Genomic DNA, 23,808 nt, shown 5'->3' with positions numbered 1-23,808 from the left:
GACAAGAGCAGTAGTAATAAAATACATTTTTCCTGGCCGGCCGGTGGTGGCGCACGCCTTTAATCCCAGCACTTGGGAGGCAGAGGCAGGTGGATCTCTGTGAGTTCGAGGCCAGCCTAGTCTACAAAGTGAGTTCCAGGACAGCCTCCAAAGCCACAGAGAAACCCTGTCTCGAAAAACCAAAAAAATTACATTTTTCCATCTCAGTGTGAACCCAAATCCTAGCAATGTTCTCATAATATGCCAGGATGAGTTGTAGAAATATCAAGTTTGCTGACAGATTAGTGGCATTACAGGGTCAAGAAAAGAGTGCAACAGGAAACATACCAAACTTGGAATTACAGAATGTCTAAGAATGTGAGTTGCCTTGATCTCCAGTGGGGGAGAAAGAAAACAAGAAGGAGGGTTATTGGATGCACCACCGAAGGGACAGTTTTCCCCAACCCTATTCACTTCTATTTTCTCTTTCCCTTCTCTTTCAGTACGTCTGGGACACAGATGAAGAGTATCTCTTCAGAGCAATGGTGGCATTCTCCATGAGAAAAGTTCCCAACAGAGAAACAACAGAGTAAGCCAACATCGTGACATCTCACATTTAAGATAATGCATTATTTCAAATTTCTATCTTGAAAATAATTTAGTAACCCCAAGATTTAAGGGACCAGTATTCTTGTTTATTTCTTCATTATTTATTGTGTGTGCATCACGGTGTGCAAGTGGAAGCCAGAGGACAGCTTGTGGGAGTTGGTTCTCTCCTTCTACCATGTGGGTTCAGGGGGTCAAATTCAGAATTCCAGGCTTGGCGGCAAATGTCTTTACTCACTGTGCCATCTCTCCAGCCCTTGCTTTGCTTTGAGACTTTATATATAATCTTGCTTGGCCTGGAACTTGCTCTGGAGCCTAGGCTGGTCTGGAACTTGTGGCAATTTTTCTGCCTCAGCCATCCAAGTGCGGGGATAACAGGCATGAGAGACCATGTCCAGCCTCGGACCTGCCTTTTTATGGAACATTTAAAAGAACTTTTTGCAATGGAGCAAAGATTATAATTTATGTCATATTCCCCTTGTTCAACAGGTGATCTGACTATTAATGACCATGTCCAAAATTATAGTTGTATGTCTTTTATGTCATAAATATTCTACATGTCTAGTGTACACATATAATTTTTGTTATAGAGAGCTAGGTAATATCAAATAAATCTATTCTTTTGAAAGTAACCTAAATATGGATAGACTATTTCTGCATTGGTATATATCAGAATATCTTGTTAATGTACTTCTTTAAAGTACTTAGTATAAACTATTAATAGGGATTTTTTGAGGCAGGGTCTCACAAGGTAGTCTTGGCTGTAGGTAGACCAGGCTAGCCTGGAACTCACAGAGATCTGTCTGCCCTGTTGGATTAAATGTGTTCGCCAACATGTCTGGTCAGTTTTGATAGTTTTACATTTGTTTTCCCTGTTCTTCTGGAGGAATCTACTCTGTTTATGTGCTTTTTCCCTTTTCTGTTTGTAATTAAATCACACCCTAGTGGTTGTCTGCTCCCTGCCTCAGTTGTCTCCAGTTGAGAGAAGAAATGACTGGTTGAGCTGAATGGAGTATCTGAGTATGGGTTCCCATTTCTCTGGGAGCAAGCTTGCCCTGTCTGCTCCTACTTCCCTGTTGGGCTATGCTTAATGTGTACACTTAAGGGCATCTGGATCAGAAGGTGCCACATTGCACAGCCTGCTAAGTATCTTATGTATTATTGCCCAGGCAAGTGATCTTACCTAGCTCAGCTCAGTTCTACCAAAGACAGTTGTGGTTGAAGTTATTTCATTTCAGGATTTTTGTTGTTTTGAGACAGGGTCTCATATGGTCCAGACTGGCCTTGAATTAATTTGGTTTTGAACTCTTGATTCTTCTGTCTCAGCCTCCTGAGTAATGTAATTATAGGCACACATCACCCCCTTCTGGCTTTATTTCAGGACTCTTTTTAAGAGTGGGAAGAAAATTTGCCTGGGGATTAAATAGCCTCTAACTAACTGGTCTTTTTAACCTCATCCCCCAACTGTTTTACTAAAGAGTTCCAACTTCTCAATAATTCAGAGCCTGGAGAAGAGGACTACTATCTGTTGATTTCTCTTAGATTCCCAATATCCAATGTGAGAATAAAAAATGAAAAGGAAGCTGGGCATAATGACACATGCTTTTACTCCCAGCACTCCAAAGGCAGAAGCAGGGAAGCAGGTGATCTCTATGAGTTTGGTTTATATAAAGACTACTAGGACTACATAGTGAACTTCTCTCTCTCTCTCTCTCCCTCCCTCTCTCCCTCCCTCTCTCTCCCTCTCCCTCTCCCTCTCCCTCCCTCCCTCCCTCCCTCCCTCCCTCCCTCCCTCCCTCCCTCCCTCCCTCCCTCCCTCCCTCCCTCCCTCCCTCTCTCTCTCTCTCTCTCTCTCTCTCTCTCTCTCTCTCTCTCTCTCTCTGTGTGTACATCTGTGTGAAATCCAGGACTTGATGTCAGGTGTCTTCCTGTCTTGTTCTTATTTTTTGACACTGAGCCTGGAGCTCAAGGATTGGCTAGACTGGCTAGCCAGCAAGCTCCAAGATTCATTGCCTATTCCACTCTCCCAGCACTAGAGTTATAGACACATGTCACCAATACCCAGCTCTGCCATGGGTGCTGGAGACCTGAACTCAGGTTCCCATGATCGTGTGGCAGGCACTTTAACAATTAAGCTACCTCCCCAATTCTCACACATGTGTACTTGAAAATAAACATTCACAAAAGTTTTTTTTTTGGTTTTACGAGACAGGGTTTCTCTGTTTTGGAGGCTGTCGGTCCAGCCTGGCCTCGAACTCGCAGAGATCCGCCTGCCTCTGCCTCCCGAGTGCTGGGATTGAAGGCGTGCGCCACCAATGCCCGGCCACAAAAGTTTTTTAAAAAGAAACTTTATAGAAAAACAAAAGTTCACCCTAAATCCTCTTTGTTATTTATCAAAATTTAAAGAAAAATATATTTAATGACATTTTAAATTTATTCTCTGAAAATATCACAATTTATGCACTGTATGTTGATCATATCTATCCATCATTACCTCCCCCCTTTTCCCCCAGCATTACAAGTTTTAAAACAGAAATAAGAGAGATGCATTGAAAAGTGCACACTGTTCTTGTAGAATACATCAATTCAGTTCCTAGCTCTCACATAGGCAGCCCACAACTTCCTGTAACTCCAGCTCTAGAGGATCTGACGCCCTCTTCTGGCCTCTGTGGGGGCACCTGCATGCATGTGAACAACAGTCACACAGACATACACACATAATACAATTAAAAATAAAAACAGATCTAAATAAAAGCAAGGTGATCGCATTGCAAAGGTTCAAAAGGAAAGAAAGCACTTACTGTCTCACGGTGCTGAGTGTCTCTTTTGTTTACTAGCTCTCCCTGCCAGCAAGTTCTATACTTTCCTGTGTCCCTGGCACTGTGACTTACCCCATGTGCCTACATTTCATCTGGTTAATGACTCTGTGAGTTCAAGGACAGCCTCCTCTAGAGACAGAATTCCAGGACAGGTAGAGCTACACAGAAAAACCCTGTCTCAAAAAACCAAAAAGAAGGAAAAGAAATTGGAATTTTCCTAGAACTTTCATGCTGTGAGAAGAAAAAGGCACAAGCTGAGGGGGATGAGACTGAAGCCCAGGACGGACCAATAATAGGCAGGACCATACCTTAACAGAGACTGTCAGATGTGCATATCCTTGAACCTCTATTTAAACTTTGATCTAACTTTAGGGCCCCCCAAGATGGACTTTGGGGTTTTCCTGGATCTCTTTGTCTCTTTTCTAATGTGGCCATGCCCAATAAATCCCCTTTTCTGCTTTCCACTTTTAATTTGACACTTTAAATTCGTTTATTGAGGATAGGTGTTTGGGCCTGACTTGGGGCACAGGTCAGCCTGTTTCCAATATCATTTAAGCCAGATTTACTGCAACAGGAATTCCAAAGTGTTTTCAAGGATATGATCTAAAATGTTCTAAGTTGTTTTCAAGGAAACTATGATCTAAGTTTAGTCTAGTTTTCCCGCAAACAGACATTTAACTACATATTACACAAACAAGGCTTTTAAGATAATTTATCTCTTTTAGCAAGATAGGGAAAAGTCTGTTGTAGGCATTGCTTTCTCTTTCTAAGTAGCATAGAGCATGCAATGAATTTTTTGCTCTACTTAACTGTCTAAAGATAAGTCTTTGACCTCAAAAGGAACAAAGTGTTCTTGTATCCATGGAAAGGTAAGGGGATTACCTATCTCGTGCTTGCAGCCCAACTCACTTTTAGTCCTGATTTTCAGAAACAAGAGCCTAATTCTCACCACCCGTTAACTTTGTATGGCCTCACCGATGAGAAGTGGCTAGAGAGCCAACTGGCAGGGAATTACCTTCGGGTCAGCATTTCATACATTTAAGGAGACAGAGGGAACATTTGCAGCTGCTTTTTAGTGAGTTGCTGAAAGCTATTCATGTAGATGTTAATATAATTCATTGAAAAAAATCCTTGGTCAAGGACTGGAGAGATGACTCAGTGGTTAAGAGCATTTATCACTCTTGTAGAGGATCCAGGTTCTGTTCCTAGCACCCACATGGTAGTTTGCAACTATCCATAACCCCAGTTAAACAGAATCTGATGCCCTCTTCTGAACTCTATGGGCACCAGGATGTGCATGGTAGTTAATCCCAAAGATGGGAGAAGAAAGTCCACTGACTCAATCATCATGGCCAAATTAATTAAAGCAAGCTTTATAAAAAATATTCACGCACCCGGGCTGCCTCCCTCTAAGGCGGGGTTCCAGAGGTCAGCATTGGATGTGAGGAAGACAAGGCTTTTACAGCTCAGGAGTTGGGGGTTTTCAAATGGAGGATTTGACTGGCAAAATTGGTTGGGTCTACAGGAACAGAACATAAGCACAACAAATTAGTCCTAATGAACTCCTGAAACAAAGACAAGATTGGAGGGTGGTCATAACAAGGTAACCATTGATGTGAGATGTCCTTCTGTACACTGTGAATGTGTTGGTCATATTGGTTGATTAACAAATCTGTTTTGGCCTATGACAGGGAAGAATATAGCTAGGTGGGAAATTCAAAGAGACATAGAGAGAGAGAAAGGAAGCAGAGTCAAGGAGATGCCATGTAGCCACTGAAAGGGTAAGATGACAGAACATTACCAGTAAGCTGTGGCCATGTGGTGATACACATGTTATTAAAATGGATTCATTTATAAAAAGAGAACTAGCCAGTAATAAACTGGAACCATTGGCCAAACAATTATATTTAATATTAGGCTCTGAGTGATTATTTCATAAGCAGCTGCAGGGACCATCGATCGAGAGAGAAACTAGTCCAGTGGGACAGAGAAAAATATTCAACTACAAGTCATAGCAACAGGTAGTCATAACAAGATAGACATAGGTGGTCATATAAGCTTTTGAAACAAAGGCATAATTGCCATTCCTAGAACCGGCAGTATAGAACCATTTGTACTTAAGATTACAGGTGGGGCATAGTCCAATCCCTGAGAAACAGAGGTTTAATCATAAACAAGAATGAACCTAGTTTGTCTTTACTGAAAGATGCTTTAAACCTAAGATGGAGGCAGGCTGGTTCTTCAGTACACACACACATACATACATGCTGGCAAAACACTTAAGAGAAAATCAGGCTGGGAAGTGGTGGCGCACGCCTTTAATCCCAGCACTCAGGAGGCAGAGGCAGAGGCAGGCAGATCTCTGTGAGTTTGAGACCAGCCTGGTCTACAGAGTGAGTGCCAGGACAGGCTCCACAGCTACACAGAGAAACCCTGTCTCAAAAAATTTAAAAAAATATTAAAGAGAGAGAGAGAGAGAGAGAGAGAGAGAGAGAGAGAGAGAGAGAGAGAGAGAGAGAGAGAAAGAAAATCAGTCAGCCAACCATCATTCAGAATTATTGCTAATGTAAGCTTGCATGGCTCCATTAGACCCATCCATATTTAAAATTTCTGAAATATAGGATTTGTATTTAGTTGTGATAAGAGCATTTCAGTTTGATTTGTTTTATTTTTTTCAAGACAGGGTTTTTCTGTGTAGTTCTGGTTGTTAACAGCAAATCATTAATCATTGATCCCTTTCTCCAGCCACTATCCTTTTGCTAAAAATATGCAGTTCTACTTCAGTGGTTTATACCAAGTGATTATTTTGGTCTTCAGAGGATGTTTTTACAATATATGGAAACTTTTTTGATCGTCACAACTGGAAGCTAAGAAGAGGATAAATTTGCTGCTGAGAGAATATGCACCTCTTTCCCCAATTATCTGACTTGATTGTGCGGAGTTATTTCTTTCTAGTAGTATATGGGATAACATTCCTTTGACAACAGGTGTCATATTTATTTTATCCATGCCTCTTTACTGACAGACATTTACATTGTTCCAATTCAAAGAGTACTGGAAAGACTATCCTCATCAGTGTCCCTGTTTATTGAGTGTGCATGTAAGAATTCTGGTAGCTACACTCTATCTTCTAGAAAATACTTCCAATTAATGATCCAGAGTGGCTCCACCCATTGGCTTTTTCATAGTTCCTTGAGATTTCATTTCTACACGCCTTGCCAGTCCTTGGCATTATTTAAATTTCAATTTGGGTTGGGGGTTGAGAGATGGTTCAGCAGTTTGGAGCATTTCCTGCTCTTACAGGGGGCCTGAATCAGGTTTGCCAGAAGTTCACAAGTACCTGAAACTCCAGTTCCAAGTGATTGAACTTCTGGCCTCCAAAGGTACCTGCTCACAAGTACATACACTCACACAGACACATAAATAAAATGTAAATAATCTTTAAGAATGTTTAGCAATTTGAAAAGTTTAAAGTAGCTCACTTAAAAACCATTTTACAAATTTTGATTATTGGTGAGGCCAAATAAATTATTCCCAACCTAATATAGTCTGCAAAAAAGAAAAGAAAAGGTAGAATTACATTTCTTTAGTTCACCTCCCTAAAGTGGAAATATTTTTTGAAAGCATGCTTTACTTCATTTTGGTCATATTTGTATCTTTGTTACTTATTATATAGAGCCGCACATTTTGGAATACTAAGCTTGCCAGTTTCTTGCCAGTAGAGGTCAGAATTGGTTTGTGGTTCTCAGCCAGTGCTTCACTATTTATCTATCTATCTATCTATCTATCTATCTATCTATCTATCTATCTATCTATCTTATTTATGACTTCTTACTCCAATGAGCACTGAAATGCCTGGAGACACTGTTGCCTACTGCTTGAGAGCCCAAGCATGTTGCTTACCTTAAGGTATAATATATAATCTGGCCCAAAACCTCAGCAGGGCCACTAGCAGAAACCATTGTGTGTCCTGGAGAGAAAGGATTGATAACCTAAAAAAAGATGATAAACTCAAGGATAATTAAACTCTTTTTACTCTATAAGAACAAACAATTAGTTACACAGAGTGGGCACACTGGATGTTTGGTCCCAAGAAGCTGGCCTGGGCCTGGTGGGGGTGGGGGATGGGTGTCGGTCCCTGCTTTCTGGCAAAGTGACACTGCTATACCCTCTGCCCACCTGGGTTTGTGTCTAGGTGCCTGATCAGGTGCTCAGTCAGTTGTCTATCTCAGTAGGGAGAGGCAGGGGTGAGCATTTTTTATTTTTTATTTGAGGGCACCAGATCTCATTACAGATGGTTGTGAACCACCATGTGGTTTCTGGAACTTGAACTCAGGACCTCTGGAAGAACAGCCAGTGTTCTTAACCTCTGAGCCATTTCTTCAGCCCTGGTTTGGGAGACTTTAAGAGGATAGTGGACTTGGCCAGCAAAGCACACAGGACTGAAGGGACTGATGGCTGGACTTAGGGCATAAACAAAATATAAAGGAGGTCAGAGAACCTCTGCCAACTTGACTGGCCAGGACAGTGACCACAGACGTCATCAGGGGCCGCTACTGTTTAGAGCAGTGGTTCTCAACCTTCCTAATGCTGTGACTCTTTAATACAGTTCCTCATGTCGTGCTGACACCCAACCATAAAATCATTTTCATTGCTATTTCATAACTGTAATTTTCCTCCATTATGAATTATAATGTAAATATCTGATATGCAGGATATCTGATATGTGGCCAGTGTGAAAGGGTCATTTGACCCCCAAAGGGGTCACAACCCACAGGTTGAGAACTACTGGCTTAGCTATTTATAAAGGATATAAATAACCCTATACTGTTAGGATCTCCACAGGCCATACCTGAGCTAGCTGATACCAGGCCACTGCTCTCTGACTGGCAAAGGGTCCACTTTGAACCTCTGCCCTTAGCCTCCCAACCTCCAGCTTAGTGCCTGCTGGCAAGAGCCATCATACAGCAGCGGCTGGAAGTGATGTGCATGGAAGACCAAGGAAGTTTATTCCCTGTGCTTTCCATTGCTGGTCCCCCACAGCCGGGTCTGGGCAGACGGGCACTTGCTTCTACTTTTGTACCTGACACTGAAAGGAAGAAAAGGGACAACTTCCAACACATAGCCATTGGCAGAACTGCTACCTTTCAACATTATAGGCTTGAATGCTCTTGTAAAGGAAAGCAAGATCCTGGTCTTTCCTGTGAAGGTGACTGATGTGTGTCTTATTCTTGTGGGATGGATGGTCTTGGCACATGTTCACGCTTTTGCAATGTTCTTTAGGAGATGGCCTACAGCACACAGGATTTACGTTTTAGCACCAGCCTTGTTGGTTTTATGCGGTCCCTCCTATAATTTTCAGCTTTCATCCACTCTTATAAAGATTTTCATTTCTTTGAACACGAAGGTCATTTTTCTTTTCACTTTTATTGGTAACCCATATGTAAAGAACAGAGGGTGTCACATCTCCAATTTGGAGGTGAAAGACCACAGGGTCAAGAGTTGCTGGTGATTGTAGCACTTATGTTTGGGGACCTGTTCAAGGTGAGGTAATAGGTTGCTCTTCTTGTAACTAGATTGGGAAGGCACTGGTTGATGATTCCAATGCCAGAATAGGGAGAGACAAGTAGAGATAAAGCAAGCATTGAATGAAGAGTAGGTGACAGCTTTTGTGGGGAGGGTGACTGGACAGGACATCTGCAGACTTGAGAAAACACGGAGGCTTCTGTGATTGAGACAGGCCACATGCTGAGGAAGCAGGGAGGCTGTTAGCCACTTGGTTATGAACAACGATCTCCACTCATTCTTTCTATTGCCAGATCACACCTTTGTGTTTGGCAGATCCTTCAAGGAACGATCCCTGAGAATATGATTTTGAAATAATTGGGTCTTCTATGCAATTTTCATTGTTTTTTTTTCTGAGACGGTGTTTCTCTGTGTAGCCCTGGCTGTCCTGGAATTCACTCTGTATGTGAGGCTGGTCTCAAACTCACAGAGATCCACCTGCTTCTGCCTCCAGAATGGTAGGATTAAAGGTGTGTGCCACCACCACCTGTTGAAATTTTATCTTCTTAAGATATTCTTTCCAATGATAGAAATGATTTCTCACACATATCTAAGATCCCTCATGAAATGGTAATCACATCAGAGTGTGAAGAGTTTCCTGCTGTTTGTGATAATATTCTTGTAACACATTTCCCCCTGTCTCTGCAGAATTTCCCATGTCCTGCTTTGCAATGTAACCCAGAGGGTATCATTCTGGTTTGTGGTCACAGACCCTTCCAAAAATCATACTCTTCCTGCAGCCGAAGTACAGTCGGCCATAAGGTAATCATCCCCACATTTGCTGTCTACGGATCCATTAGCCGGCTAATGAGCTCAACTGTTTTCATAGATACTGAAGAAATCTCACTCCACTCCATGCAGGATGCTTTTATTAAAGTGTCAAGTGTTCTATTCAGTTCATTTTCATCAAAGATTAGTGTAGATGAGTAATGTTCATCCAGTAACAATTTTCCCTCAAGGAAACAAATGGTTGGCAATGTTTGGGCACATTTTTCTTGTCATAACTAGAAGAGAAGGAGGCACTACCCATACTAAGCAGGCAGGAGCTAGGCATGTTGCTATCCACCCTGCTACGAACAGGACAGCACTCCCTCAAAAAATTACTTGACCTCAAATGTCAACTGTACTGTGATTCAGAAATTCTTGTCTAAATCCTTACTAAGAAAGAGTGAAGAGCCAAACCCAAACATGTTGCTCTCATATCTATAGTGATTTTAAACAATTGACTTAATCTTTATTAGCATATGCTAATTATAAAAAGTAATTGGTTTCACTGGATATTTTTATACATGCAGATGACATAATATGATCATTTTCACTCTACTGGTCATTTTCATGGTAATTTTAAAATCTATACTAGAGTCGTCACATGTATGGAATGAGGTGTGGACATGAACAACCAGTTCTAAAGTGTCTGTTAAAGTTCTATTGTGAAGACTGGAGTAATTCATCTCAGGTCTTGGCTAAAAAATATCTAGGGTGTCTGATCCCTGGGAAGGATTCCAGTGGTGGAGGTAATATTATCTGTACCTGAATTGAACTTCCAATCTACCTGAGAGGTGACAGAGTATGTTCCTGATGTGGACCAAGATAGCAGCAAAGAGCTAATCAAGCAGGGAGATGGAGTGGGGGTGCAGATAAACTTTTCATTGTCCTTCCAGACACAGCTTAGCAATGAAGTTCATTATTTGGGAAAATGTTCACGTTCTCGTACTTAATCAAGATTGGATTTTGAAGATTGAGGAGATGGTTCAGCAAATCAAGCACTTGCTATGAAGCATGAGGTCCTGAATTTGGATCTCTAGAATCAATGTAAAACCAGCATAGTCGCCCATGTCAGTGATCCTAGGGCTCCTATATCAAGATGGGAGACAGGAGCAAGGGGATCTAGGGAAGCTCATGGGGCAGCTGGCTTGGTGTATCTTGTGGTGAACAACAATGTGACCCTGTTTCAAAGAAGATGGTGACGACTGACATCTGACATCTGAATAGTTCTCAATAACCTCCTTCAGGTGCACCTGGGTCACTCACATTCCCAAACACACACACACACACACACACACACACACACACACACACACACACACACACACACACACACAAAGATTTTAAAAGATTAGATTATAAAAAAGGAAAACAGTCTATAATTTGCTAAGATTACATTTAAATTAGCACTTTGTACTGGAGTTCTCTTTCATGTTTATGAGCGGTTATGGCAGGCAGAGTTTAGATCTGTGAGTTTCTGTGGTTTTGGGAATGGAACTCAGCTTTGCACATGCTAAGTTGCGATGTACCGCTGAGCAGCATCCTCAATCCTCAGTACAGTTTGCTGATAGAGATCTTCCCTGATGGCCTACTGTTGATCTGCAGAGATTCTCAAGCCACTGCTTTAGACCAGGATTTCCCAGTCCTGAAGCTGCCAGCTAAATATGCCTACCAAGCATTTGAATTACAGCTCGTCCAAAATGGGATGCACACTAAGTGAAAAACACACCATCAAATAGTATTAAACCAAATCGAAATCAACCAAATATTGGTGTGTTGAAATTATATTTTATTTGATATATATTGGGGAGACATCCAATTTATTACAATTTGTTTTTCTATTTCTTTACACTTAGAAAAAACAAAACAGCTATTAGAGCTCAATATGGTGGCAGACGTCTTAATCCTAGCACTGGGGTTGCCGAGGCAAATGGATTTCTGTGAATTCAGTGCCAGGTTGGTCTACGTAGTGAGCCCTGAGCCAGCAAGGGCTATACAATGAGACCTTGTCTCAAAGCAAAACAACAACAACAATGCAGCTATTGAGAAATTTTATCTCACACAAGTTCATGTTCTGTTTTCTATTTGTCAGAAATACTCTAAGTACAAATGAAGTTTGCTTGTGTAAAGAGTAAAGGCCATAAATATCTCCAGTGGGTTGGGGAGATGACTCAGTGGTTAAAAGTGCTTACTGATCTTGCTAGAGGACCTGAATGTGGTTCCCAGATGTCATATGACAATTCAGAAGCATCTATAACTCCAATTCCAGGGCATCTAATGCCCTCTGAAGACACCTGCATGCATGTGGTGCACATATATACACTCAGCCTCCCTGCCACACACATTAAGCCAGTCAACAAATAAAATTGCTCCAAGAACTCTCTTCAACTAGTTTTTACAAATTCCAGATAGAGATGAACCTTTTTTTTTCAGCTAAAGAAATCTTCACTACCAACCTGATTGTTACCAGCACTCAAAATGCAGATATCCCTCCCCCTAGGAAAACAAACACATTTGCCTTCATATACCTTTAGATGTTCCTGAATGATCATTGTGTGCACAGAAGCACTTTAAAAAATATTTTCATTTAAATAAATGGCTGTTGTGTAAACCCCTTAAATAGAGTTCTGTTAGTCATTCAAATCTAGATGATATTTCTCAAGAAGGAAAACTTGGGCCAGGAGCTCAAAGGTCAGGATTTATATCAATGGAGAGGCGGATCTGTACTTTATTTACAATGTTTTTATTTCTGTCTTATTTCATTTGTTTCTTTTTCAATTATCATTGTCTTTTAGAATGAATAGGAACCGGATCAACAGTGCATTCTTTTTGGATGATAATACTCTAGAATTCTTAAAAATTCCTGCCACTCTTGCACCCCCCACGGATGCATCTGTGCCCGTCTGGATTATTGTATTTGGTGTGATATTTTGCATTGTCGTAGTTGCAATTACACTTCTGGTTCTATCAGGAATCAGGCAACGGCGAAGGTAAGATGTTTAGAGGGGATGATTAAAGAAATATTCACGTATTTTCTTATGACTGGTTTAAAGTACTGTCTAAAACGTACAAAAGTCCTGACTTACAAAATGACTATCGTAATTTTATCTTTTGATGTTTTTAGATTCCAGTGTCTCTTATTTAATGAGGTCCCTTTCATTAATATCTTTTTTATTCCATTCTATTTCCCTTATTACTGTATGCTCTTTATGACTCTCTCTCTCCCTCCCCCCTCTGTGTGTGTGTGTGTGTGTGTGTGTGTGTGTGTGTGTGTGTGTGTGTGTAGGTCAGGGAGGACAGCTTTATGCAGTCAGTTTTCTCCTTACCCCTAACATGGGCCCCAGGGATCAAACTCGGGTCACCAGGCTTGCATAACAAGCACCTTTACCCAATAAGTCACTCCACTGGTTTTCCTGTGTTGTATGACTGTCTTGTAACCAGGCTTGAGCTTAGTATCTGTGTTCTAGGTTCCTTTCTGTTGCTATGATAGAACACTGACCAAAAGCAACATAGGGAAAGAAAGGGTTTATTTCTTCTTTCAGATTGTAGTCCATCACTGAGAGAAGTCACAGAAACTCACAGGTGGGAACCATGGAGGAATGGTGCTTGCTGACTCACACTGTGGCTCTTTCATAGGCTCATGCTTAGCTAGGTTTCCCCCCACCCCCAGATAGAGTTTTTCTGTGTAGCTTTGGCTGTCCTGGAACTTGCTCTGTAGACCTGCTGATGCCTCCTGAGTGCTGAGAGTAAAGGTGTGCATCACCATCTGGCTTTTAGCTAGCTTTCTTATACAGTCCAGAACCACCTGCCTGAGGAATGGTGCTGACCAGAGTGCACTGAGCCTTCCCATATGAGTTCATAATCAAGATAGCCTTCACAGACACGAATACCCACAGACAAACCTGATAAGGGCAATTCCTCAAGTGAGGCTTATCCTCTTAGGTGACGCTGGGCAGTGTGAAGTTCTGTGCTATAATTTTGTAAGCCTGACACACAGAGAAAAGCACCATTTTGGGGTTAGCAGAGTTCATCTTTTGGTAGTAAATGAGAGCAAATGCCCAGAGTTGCACAGATGTTTCAGGGACTCCCTATCTTTGTTGGCGCAGGGCCTGTAGGCCGGACTCCTGTTCCAGATGCTTTGGATGTGTAAGCCTTCTCTTCTAATAATGGGTACTGGTCCGCTGTGTGTTTGTCTTTGTAGAGTCCTGTTGCTTACAGCTTTTGAACCAACTGCCTGAATCAGAATCACCTGAACACTTGTGCCATTTCTGTGGTTGACTCAGATTCACTAGAGTATTTGAAGGAGATGCATTTTGAATTTCAGACGAGTGATAGTTACTGATGTAGCAGCAAGGAGAGGAGACGGAATTTCTTAACATGATGAAATGAGAATATGTTTTTGGCTATAAGTATCTCTAATTCAAAGAGAAAGATGAAACTTCCTCAATTTAAAAACTATTTTTATGATTGTAAATTTTGTTCAAGTGTGTGTGTGTGGGGGGTATGTACTCATGAGTTCAGAAGCATGAAGAGCCCGGAGGTGTTAGATCTCCCTGAAACTGGAGTTCTAAGTGGATGTGAAGCATCTGGTGTGGGGCTGGGAATCAAGCTGCAGTCCTTCCTTCAAGCAGTACATGTTGTTAAAAGCTGAGGCATCTCCCAGCCCCAATCTTAAGTCTTCATCAAATCTGTCAGAACCTGTCAAAGCCTACCTTTCTGATACAAAGACAAAAATTCTGTGAAGTGTCCCTCATGGGGACATGCATTCTAAAATCACAGGGGTATGGTTTGTGAAAGGATTGATTGACAGCTGGGACATGTGGGGTGTGTTTGAGCAAGTATGTATTGCATTAAATGCCTCTCCCCACGTTTACTACTTTTCCTTAGTGTTTCCCTAGTTACTAACAGAAGCATTTTCAATTTCAAATATTTCCATTTTCCCACAAATGATAAAAGAAACACTTTGGTATAAATGTAATATATGCCTATGCTTTAAACTGTGCACAAAGATTAAGATCAAGTGATACTTGCTTGATTTTTCTAGGTGATCATGTCATGAACTGTCAACTTCTTTGCTATGGGGAATGCATTAGTTTTGGATTTTAGAATATCAAGACACATTCTCTTGCAATATTTGAAAATCATTGTTTAGTACTTTAAAGTTTTGTGTTCATTCTGAGATGCTTTCAAATGATTTGAAACCTTGGTGAATTAACGTCATTTGCTTGATTCCCAATTTCCTTACTAGTAGGATATAATGCAGGAGTTAAAAGAATGGATTCTGGGGATAAACTGCTCAGGTTCAAAGCATTGATCTCTTAGACTATGCTCTCACATCAAACCCATTAGCTGTATGCAAGTACAAACAAGGAGAAAAGGAAACTAAGTTTGGGAGGAGAATATGGCTTTGTGGTCCTAGAGTCAGTCATTTTGGTTACATTTACTTTTGCTGGCTGCATGTAGATACCTTTTCTCAACTGATAAGCTAAGTGTGCTGGAAATAATTAACTTGATAGGATAAAAGACTTTAGTACAGGAGAGTGCTCAGAGTGGTATCTGGCATACAATGAGTGCTCAGCAAGTGTTAGCAGTTACTATTATTTTATTATCTTGCCATTTGCTGGTCTTTCAGTTTGTGATGGGATCAGCTATTTACTTCCAAACGGATTCTGCAGCGATATAATAATTGGCTGGGTAGCATCATAATCTGTTGCCTTGGAGAAGTGAGGCTGTTGTTACAACTCTGCCTTCACAAATTCAGTTCACATCCAAACTAGGAAAACAGATGAACAAATCTTTTCTGTAAACCTTGAAAGTATCAACAATGATCAAATACAGCACAAATAAGATGGCCTCCTAGAGGGAAATTATTTATGTGTTTTAAGTTTAATACTACCTGTGGTGGGTTTCCACTTTGGCAAACAGTGCTTCAAAGATGAGGAAAGGGTACAATTTGAAGTGGGAAGAGCCTGTCCATTGTCTTGAGACAGGCTCTCATGTAGCCCAGTCTGGTCAGGAATTAATCAGATAGTGGAGGATGACCGTGAACTGATCATCCTGTCTTTGCCTCCCATAAACTGAGATTACAGGTATGTGTGACCATGTCTGATCTGAAAACTAGTTCTAATCATAGAAAAGCGATGTATTGCTTTTTGCAGCTTTGAGGAGGAAAGCTAATGAAATGTTTAGCTTGGGCCAGCAGAGAAGGCTCAGCAAGTAAAGGTAAATATCCTGAGTTTGATCCCTGGGACCCACATGCCAGAACAGACCAGACTCCTGCAAGTTGTCTTCTGACCTCCACACTCATGTCAAGGTGTGATTTCGCATGTGGGCATGCTTTCGTGTACACACACACACACACACACACACACACACTAAATAAAACGATGTAATAAAAGGTTAAAAAATATGTTCAACAAACCATCCATATGTTAAATAATAATGAACACAGTTGTTGTGTTCCTATGTGGTCATTTAAGCTACTGTTCTGCTTCTAAGGAGAGGCATGCAAAAGATGGATGCATACTTAGGCTTACAGTTGAGGAAATGTCTCAAGCAAGGCTTTAATCTTTCTGTTAGTTTTGTTAATTTCAGCACTATGCTGGCTATTCAGAACTGCTGGGTTGGGTGAGCTAAATGTTAAACTAGGTAAATTCAAATACTATGTCACTTACATATGTAAACTTGATCAAGCCACCTAATTTCCACATGTCTCAATTTTCCCACCTACAATAAGGATGCAGTATCTTACAACTAGTCCCCCATTTTGATGTCTTTTTTGTGGGGGGTGGTAACCCATTGGGTTTCATTGGGGTTGCTTACAGGTGATGGGTTATTTACAGGAGGATCAGCAACTTACCAATGACCACACCACTGAGGAAATTATCTTTCCCTCCCCTAGCAACCCTAACTGTATGTAAACCTTCTGAGGCCCTCTTAGATATGTACATTTCTTAACACAGCAATGGAAAACAATTAGCATGGAAATATATCATTTGACTTACACTTTTATTTGTAACGCAATTTACAAGAATGTGATTTTTTCATTTTTTTTTTGAGACAGGGTTTCACTATGTAACTCTAGCTGTCCTGGAGCTCACTCTGTAGACCAGGCTAGCCTCAGACTCACAGAGATCTGCCTGCCTATGTGGGATTAAAGGTGTGTGCTGCCAAAGCCCAGTTTGAATGTAAAATTGTAATATGTGATACCACTGAGAAGATTACAGCTTTATACAAGAAGGAGGATTTATAAAAATCCAAATACACTCTGATTTGCTTACTGAGCTTCCAGGAATAGTAACTAGAAACAAACCAATCAAATTTAGTAATGACTCTGCTCATTGTGAACATTAGCTAGGGTTCTATGTCTTAAGTCCTTGGCCTTGTTGCATTACTAAGAACAAGACAATGATTGCCCCATGTAGGCAGGGCCCATTTGTATGATCTGTGTTAATGTCTTCTGTGATCTGTATGAAAGCTCCTATCATAGACTGAATGATCAGGAAAAAAATAAAAATACACATGCAGTAGGAAATTAGTGTGTTTTGGATAGAGCCTGGTGCATCTAAAATAGAGTTCTAGGCCAGTCAGTGCATATATTTCTAGCCCAGTTTTCATCATCTGAAAAACAAGAATAATAAAATCTGTTCTAGATTGAGTGAGAATTAAATAAAATCATGTGTAGGAGGTATCTAGTGTGACTCATGCTACGAAGGAGATTCTTATCACCATTATTATTCCTGTTGTTGGCTCATGCTAAAGAACTTGCCTGCTGTGTCATATGATTAGAAAGTTGCCAGAGAAGCTTATTCCCGATGCATGTTGACCCCACCATACTACAATGTCCAGTAAGTCATCACAGTAACAATGACGTTTCCCACAAACATTATTTTGATGGATCACCAGGACTGCTCTATTTGCCAATAATTAGTTCTTTCCTGTTTAAAAATCTATTTAGTCTATCTTTTGTTGTTTTCCTGGCCATTAGGACTTTGGCTCTTGAGCCCTATTTTGTTTGTAGAGAGACATGAATACCCTTTCTGTCTTTACTCATTACTTCTCTATCTCAGAACAGAGCATATTCTGGTCCACAACACACTGTGTCATCCCTCCTGACCCTCTTCTCTCTGAATTATAGGGGATAGCCACTCTCAAAGTTCCTAGGAAGTAGTTTTGTCATAGTTTCTTTTCTCATACCTTTCAAGAATCACCTGATGTCACAGGGTCAGTGGAAGTCATTAACATTCAATTCTGTTTTTCCGGACAAAGAACTCATGTTTTTAGCAGAACATCAGATCAGAATAATCCAGAAAGACAGTTAAGTTTTATTATCCTTAGTAAGAGCAGCTCACGGGCACTGGATTAGTTTATTATGGCACACACTATGAAATGTGACCGGTGCTATAAAGTTGGTAGATAACCTTTGAGCTGCTTATCATGTCTACTAACTAGCAAGTTCCTGACACTGCAGTTCGTGAAGCCCAGCAGCACCAAGACAGTGAACAACTGGACCCAAGGTCACACTAAACAACATGTACCTGATTTGTCTTCAACGCGGTTCAATTTGATAGCTTTCCATAAGGATTCCCTTCTGACTTTCTGGGTGGAAATGATCCTTCTTTGAAAGAAGAGAAGCTCACCTTCTCTTGCTTGTGTCTTTCTTTGACTTACTCCACATCCACTGTGATGCCTGGTGGCTTATTCTTCCTTCGTGGTTGGACTAGGGGAGGCCAGTTTCCTTGCATTGATCTGTACATGGTCAGCTCTTTTGTTATAATTCTAACCTCACAAAACTATATTTTACAGAAGAAACTGTCCAGGGGACACTGGCCATTGTTTCTCAGGCTACCCTTGCATTGAATATTTTAGTATCTATCTGTCTGTCTGTCTGTGTGTGTGTGTATGCATATATACACATGTATAACACAGGTAGTGTGTATATGTTTGTGAGTGTATCTGTGTGTGTGTGTCCCATATTACAAAGATCCACCAAGATTTTTTGTTTTGAAACAAAGTCTTACTACATGACCTAGGCTGGCCTCAACCTCATTATGTAGTCCAGGCTGGACTTGAGTTCACAAATATCATTTGTCTCTGACTTCTGAGTACTGATATTTAACGATATGAACCACTGTGCTGACAAGATTTTTGTCATATGGACTCATATGTAATTCAGGGTAAACTTTGACTGTTTAAAACCCAGTGTTATAGAAAGTTGTTATTCACCAAAGAATGATTTTAGGGGGGATTTGGACTAACAGAATTGTATTTATTTATTCTTTGTGTGCGTGTATATTCGTGCATGTGTGTGCAGGCCACGGCATATGAGTGAAGGTCAGAAGGCAACTTTCAGGGGTCAATCTTCTCCTTCTACTGTAGGTTCTGGGGAATCACACTCAGGCCACTACATGTGCACAGAAAGGGCTTTTATCCACTGAGCCGTCTTGCTGGCCCAAGCTACACAGTTTTTGAGGATCATTTATAAACATGCATTTCCTGGTAGGATTTTATCCCTATGAAAAAAATCACTTCTGTCTTTTATGAAGCATTAAAAGTGAAGAGAGGGAGGATGGGTGAGTCTGGAATTTTCCCCCTTTGTCGAATCCTTTCTTTTAGGTGAAGGACTGTCTTCCAACTCATGTTGTAGTCTTAGAAAATGTTGGATACTGTGTCAGGAAGTGATGAGACTCACCATTACAGATGCCAGTTACTTTTACTTTTGAAGGACATAGAAAATGGCGGTGAACATGTATACAGAAGGAAGGTCTTTCAGTGGGTAAATTAACTTGATGGGAGGATCCTGTCATCATATGGAAGTTTCATGTACCCCGGTCTGTGCTGACTGTTGAGATTTGAAATGTGTCTTCACCTTAAGGATGGGCAACACTACAGCCTATCTGTGAAGACAACTCCAAATTTCCAACCCAGCATTAAGATGAAAGCTTTATGAGTTAACGTTTAAAATCCGATGATTCTTATTTACGGATTGCTAAGAGGGTTACCTGTGCCATTTGATATTGGCATGTACAGTGGCAAAGTACTGTCAGATGATGACATTGGGATCTACAGAATTGGAATTCTAACTTTATTTTTCATTATGAGTGTCAACTGTTTAAAATTATTTAATAAGTCATCAACAGAAACCTGGCAAAATTGATATTAATTCCTAATTCTTAAAGTGGGAATATGAGTATTTTTATCACCCACTAAAAGAAAATACAAGAGAGTCATGAAAGTTCTTATGTATATATGTCTTCCCTCCTTTTCCTCTCTTTTCTTCTCTTCTTACTTCCTCCTTTCCTTCCTTCTACTTAACAATAGATTCCATTCAACATATGCATTGGACTAATGTTTGAGTAAGTTTGCTACAATGCTAGTTTGCGTGTCTGCTCATCCACTTGTCCATCCATCCATCCCATCCATCCATCCCATCCATCCATCCATCCATCCATCCATCCATCCATCCATCCATCCATCCATTCATCCATCCATCCAATAATTAGCTACCTATCCACCCAGCCACTGTTCTACATTGGATGGATACAACAGGGGATGATCTATCTATCCTCTGAGTTGAATGCCTTCCTTTGAGTGATTCCAGGACAGATGTTTTTATAAAATACATTTAAATTTTAATTTTCTGATTATGAGTTTCAGATGGACAAATTTGTGGGGGGTGCAATAATACAACCCCATCAATATTTTGGATATGATCAGTTTTTATATGAAGGAACTTGTCAGTTTGTCTATGGGTAGTGTTCAACAGATTTAACCTTTGGCAAAATACTAGTGTCTTTTGTATCTCATACATTGGTTATGAGGCTATTTTGAGACCACGTGTAATCCAATCATCATTAATCAACTATTTAGTTTCCATTGATGAGCCTCATCAGAATCAACTATTACAGACATGGTGACTTTCCATTACCCTTTCTTTATTAGCCAGAGTTCTTCTGCAAAGAAGAGCTTTCTCTTCTTCCCCCTTTTTGTGTACCTAATATTCCTTAAAGCATATTAAAGTTGACCCTCCTGTAGGGCTTTTCAGGAAATCCCATCTTTTATCGTCAAAGAATCTTTACGACTTCCTCACCTGTCAGAGACTTACCTGAGTTTCTCTCACCACTGTGGGGAATCCCTTAGCTAATCACAGTAATTTTCAACATCCTATCCAGGTGATCCTTTTAGATCTGCCTCTTGGAAGGTCAACAGATTCCTGGTACAACAGATGCTGCTGGCAAATCTGGTGTCTCGAACCGCTTACATCATGCTTCCATGATGTCTCCAAGAATGGTATCCTAACTCTAACATGAGTAAAGCCTGGAGAAACCCCACTCCCAGGCAACCTGGAGGCACCCACTTCTATTCCTACTAGTGCAAGTAGCTATTCTTAGTCTTTCAAAAATTTCAGGAAAAACATATTGGAGTTTCTTTTTATTCTAAAAAAAGTTTTCATTTTTATCTTATGTGCATGAGTGGTTTTGCATTCAGACATGGATGTGTATTGTGTGTGCATGCCTGGTGTTCATGGAGGCAAGAAGAGGGCACCAGATTCCATAGAACTGGAGTTATAGGTGGTTGTGAACTGCCATGTGTGTGCTGGGAACCTAACCCAGTTCCTCTGCAAGAGCAGCAAGTGCTCTTAACTGTTCAGCCACATCTCAAGCTTCCATACTTGAGGATTTCCATACTCTGAAGGAACATTAAGAATCTGAATTGAGAATATCAAGGTCCACAGGAGGTCAGAACACCAGAAAATCCAATGCTTAACTCGGTCATGTAGAATTGGAGTGACATGGAATTTCAGCTGTGAGCTATAATGTAATTAGCAAGGTGTTTTATGAATTCCAAACCCCAACTTACCAATTAACACAACAGTTTGGTAATGAGTAAAGTCATCAGTTTGCAGCAATTCCTTTCTTCAGAGTCAAATGATTTGGCATTCTGATTTAATTTGAGTTTCACTAAGAATTTATGGAACATTACTTTGTCAATTCTGTGGGAGGAATTTATTGCTGCTTGGAATTACATTTGTTACAAAGTTTGCTCAGAGCTAAAACTTTTTAAAACTTGCCAATGCACCATATATTTCTTCATGATCCTTTATGCAACTTGCCTGTATGAAGTTTTATGAGATTGAATTCATATGTATATACATACATTAACATACCCATTCCTATAAGCTTATTCTAGTATTTTAAATAACACTATTTGTTCTAATTAGTATACATATATATATATATATATATTCAGAATTCCTTTTTTTGTTTTCAAGACAGGATTTCTGTGTGTAGCCTCCGCTGTCTTGGAACTCATCTTGTAGAACAGGCACCTGCCTCCTGCCTCCCAAGGGAATTAAAGGCATGCCCCACCAGTGCCCTGCCAGAATTCTTATCTTGGTAGTCTTTTTACCTTACTAACTGTTATGGTCCTCAATTATTTCAGCATTCTCAGTCCCTTATGACACTTTCTGTTCTCCACGTTTGTAAACAAGACCATATTCAGCCAACGTTTTCTCATCCTAGATCCCACTCACTCTTCTTATGTGCTTTTAGGAACAACAAAGGACCACTTGGAGTGGAGGATGCCGAAGACAAGTGTGAAAACATAATCACAATTGAAAATGGCATCCCCTGTGATCCCTTGGACACAAAGGGAGGCCACATTAATGATGGCTTCTTGACAGAGGATGAACGTCTTACCCCTCTCTAAGAGTAACAATTGCTTGGTAGATTTATTTGGTTTCACTGCTCTTTTTTGTAAGAAATTTTCAATGTGCTTGAATGTGGTAGACAACGAATTATACCCACAAAGACCACTGAAATCATAAGGCGTTGTTCTCAAAATATTTTAAAACTTTTTCCTGATAACTGAGTTTCTAAGTGTAGTCATGTGTGTTTGTAGTTACTGATCTGAGTATTTCTAGAAATAGAGTCAGGGCTATAAATATATTTCACACTTTGAAGACCTAAGAAAAAATAAAAAATTTCAGTGGAGAATAGCTAAAACACTGGCATAGAAATAATTGAAAATGGATCTTTTTTGAATGTTGTTTATATTGCTCTGCATATGACGAGGCAAGAAAAAGTAAACATGGGATGGATAAAAATGGAATTTTAATCTGTTCTCACACTAGATACTTGTATATTTTATGCATACCGGTCTTTAATAGGGTAAGCAGGTCTATTTGTTTTTGACTATTTGCAATTTGTACAAGTCCTACCTATGCTAATTTAATAAAGCACTGAGCATCTCATCTTGATTATGTGACTGACTCTTGTTTGGGACTTATTTTTATACTGTGGAACATGATGAATCTAACTTTATTAATTACATGTAATTTGATCTACAGTCCTGGTTGTATACATCCTTTTTGGTTTTTGTTTTGTTTTGTTTGCATTTGTTTGTTTTGTTTTTGAGACGGTGTTTCTCTGTGTAACAATCCTGTCTGTCCTGGAACACACGTTGTAGATCAGACTGGCCTCAAACTCCCAGAGATCCACGTGCCTCTTTGTCTTCTGAGAGGCATGCACCACCATACCCAGCTCTGTGTACGTCCTTGCTCTGAGACACATTTTTTTCTTTACAGTTTTAGTTCTTTCAACATCATCTTTTTATTGATTTGGGAATTAATATTTCTTTTTGGCAAGGGGCAAGGTTTTCAATGTCTCTCATTCTCAATTATGAGTCTTGCAGACATTTTCAGGTTTTCAGACATGAATTCTTCTTAAAATTTAAACTAATCTTTAGCCTTATATATACAACATAAAATTGTATATTGTTAATTTTTAATACTTATTTTAATGTGCGTAATGTGTTTGTGTGTGTGCACATGCCCACATGTTCAATGGGGACAATTTTGGGGAAATCATTCCTTTCTTCTACCTTATGGGCTCTAGGGATTGAACTCAGGTTGTCTGGGTTTGCAGCAAGCAGCCTTATCCACAAACCATCTACTAGCCCTAATTGTATAGATTTGTGTATGTACAATATATTCATGGCAATATATATCTACAACATACTCATAATAGTACATTACATACAGCATGTTTTGAGGCAGAATCTCACTATGTAACTC

At 40.2% G+C, this 23,808-nt stretch overlaps 1 protein-coding gene across 1 annotated transcript in view; it reads left to right on the top strand.

Annotated features, from left to right (window-relative positions):
- The window catches only part of Cltrn (collectrin, amino acid transport regulator), a 28,515-nt gene extending 5,529 nt beyond the window's left edge, over positions 1-22,986 (top strand). The window contains exons 3-6 of the mRNA XM_005074211.4: positions 483-568; positions 9,618-9,731; positions 12,530-12,724; positions 22,286-22,986. Of these exons, the coding sequence (XP_005074268.1) occupies positions 483-568; positions 9,618-9,731; positions 12,530-12,724; positions 22,286-22,442 (552 nt within the window). The 3' untranslated portion in view covers positions 22,443-22,986. The remainder of the gene's footprint in view (positions 1-482; positions 569-9,617; positions 9,732-12,529; positions 12,725-22,285) is intronic.
- Positions 22,987-23,808: the final 822 nt, after the last annotated feature.

Source organism: Mesocricetus auratus, unplaced genomic scaffold (assembly GCF_017639785.1).
Source record: "Mesocricetus auratus isolate SY011 unplaced genomic scaffold, BCM_Maur_2.0 Super-Scaffold_100003, whole genome shotgun sequence".
In the NCBI taxonomy this organism is placed as follows: Eukaryota; Metazoa; Chordata; class Mammalia; order Rodentia; family Cricetidae; genus Mesocricetus; species Mesocricetus auratus.
Note: the sequence above shows the minus strand (reverse complement) of the source record. Positions and strands in the feature narration are given on the sequence as shown.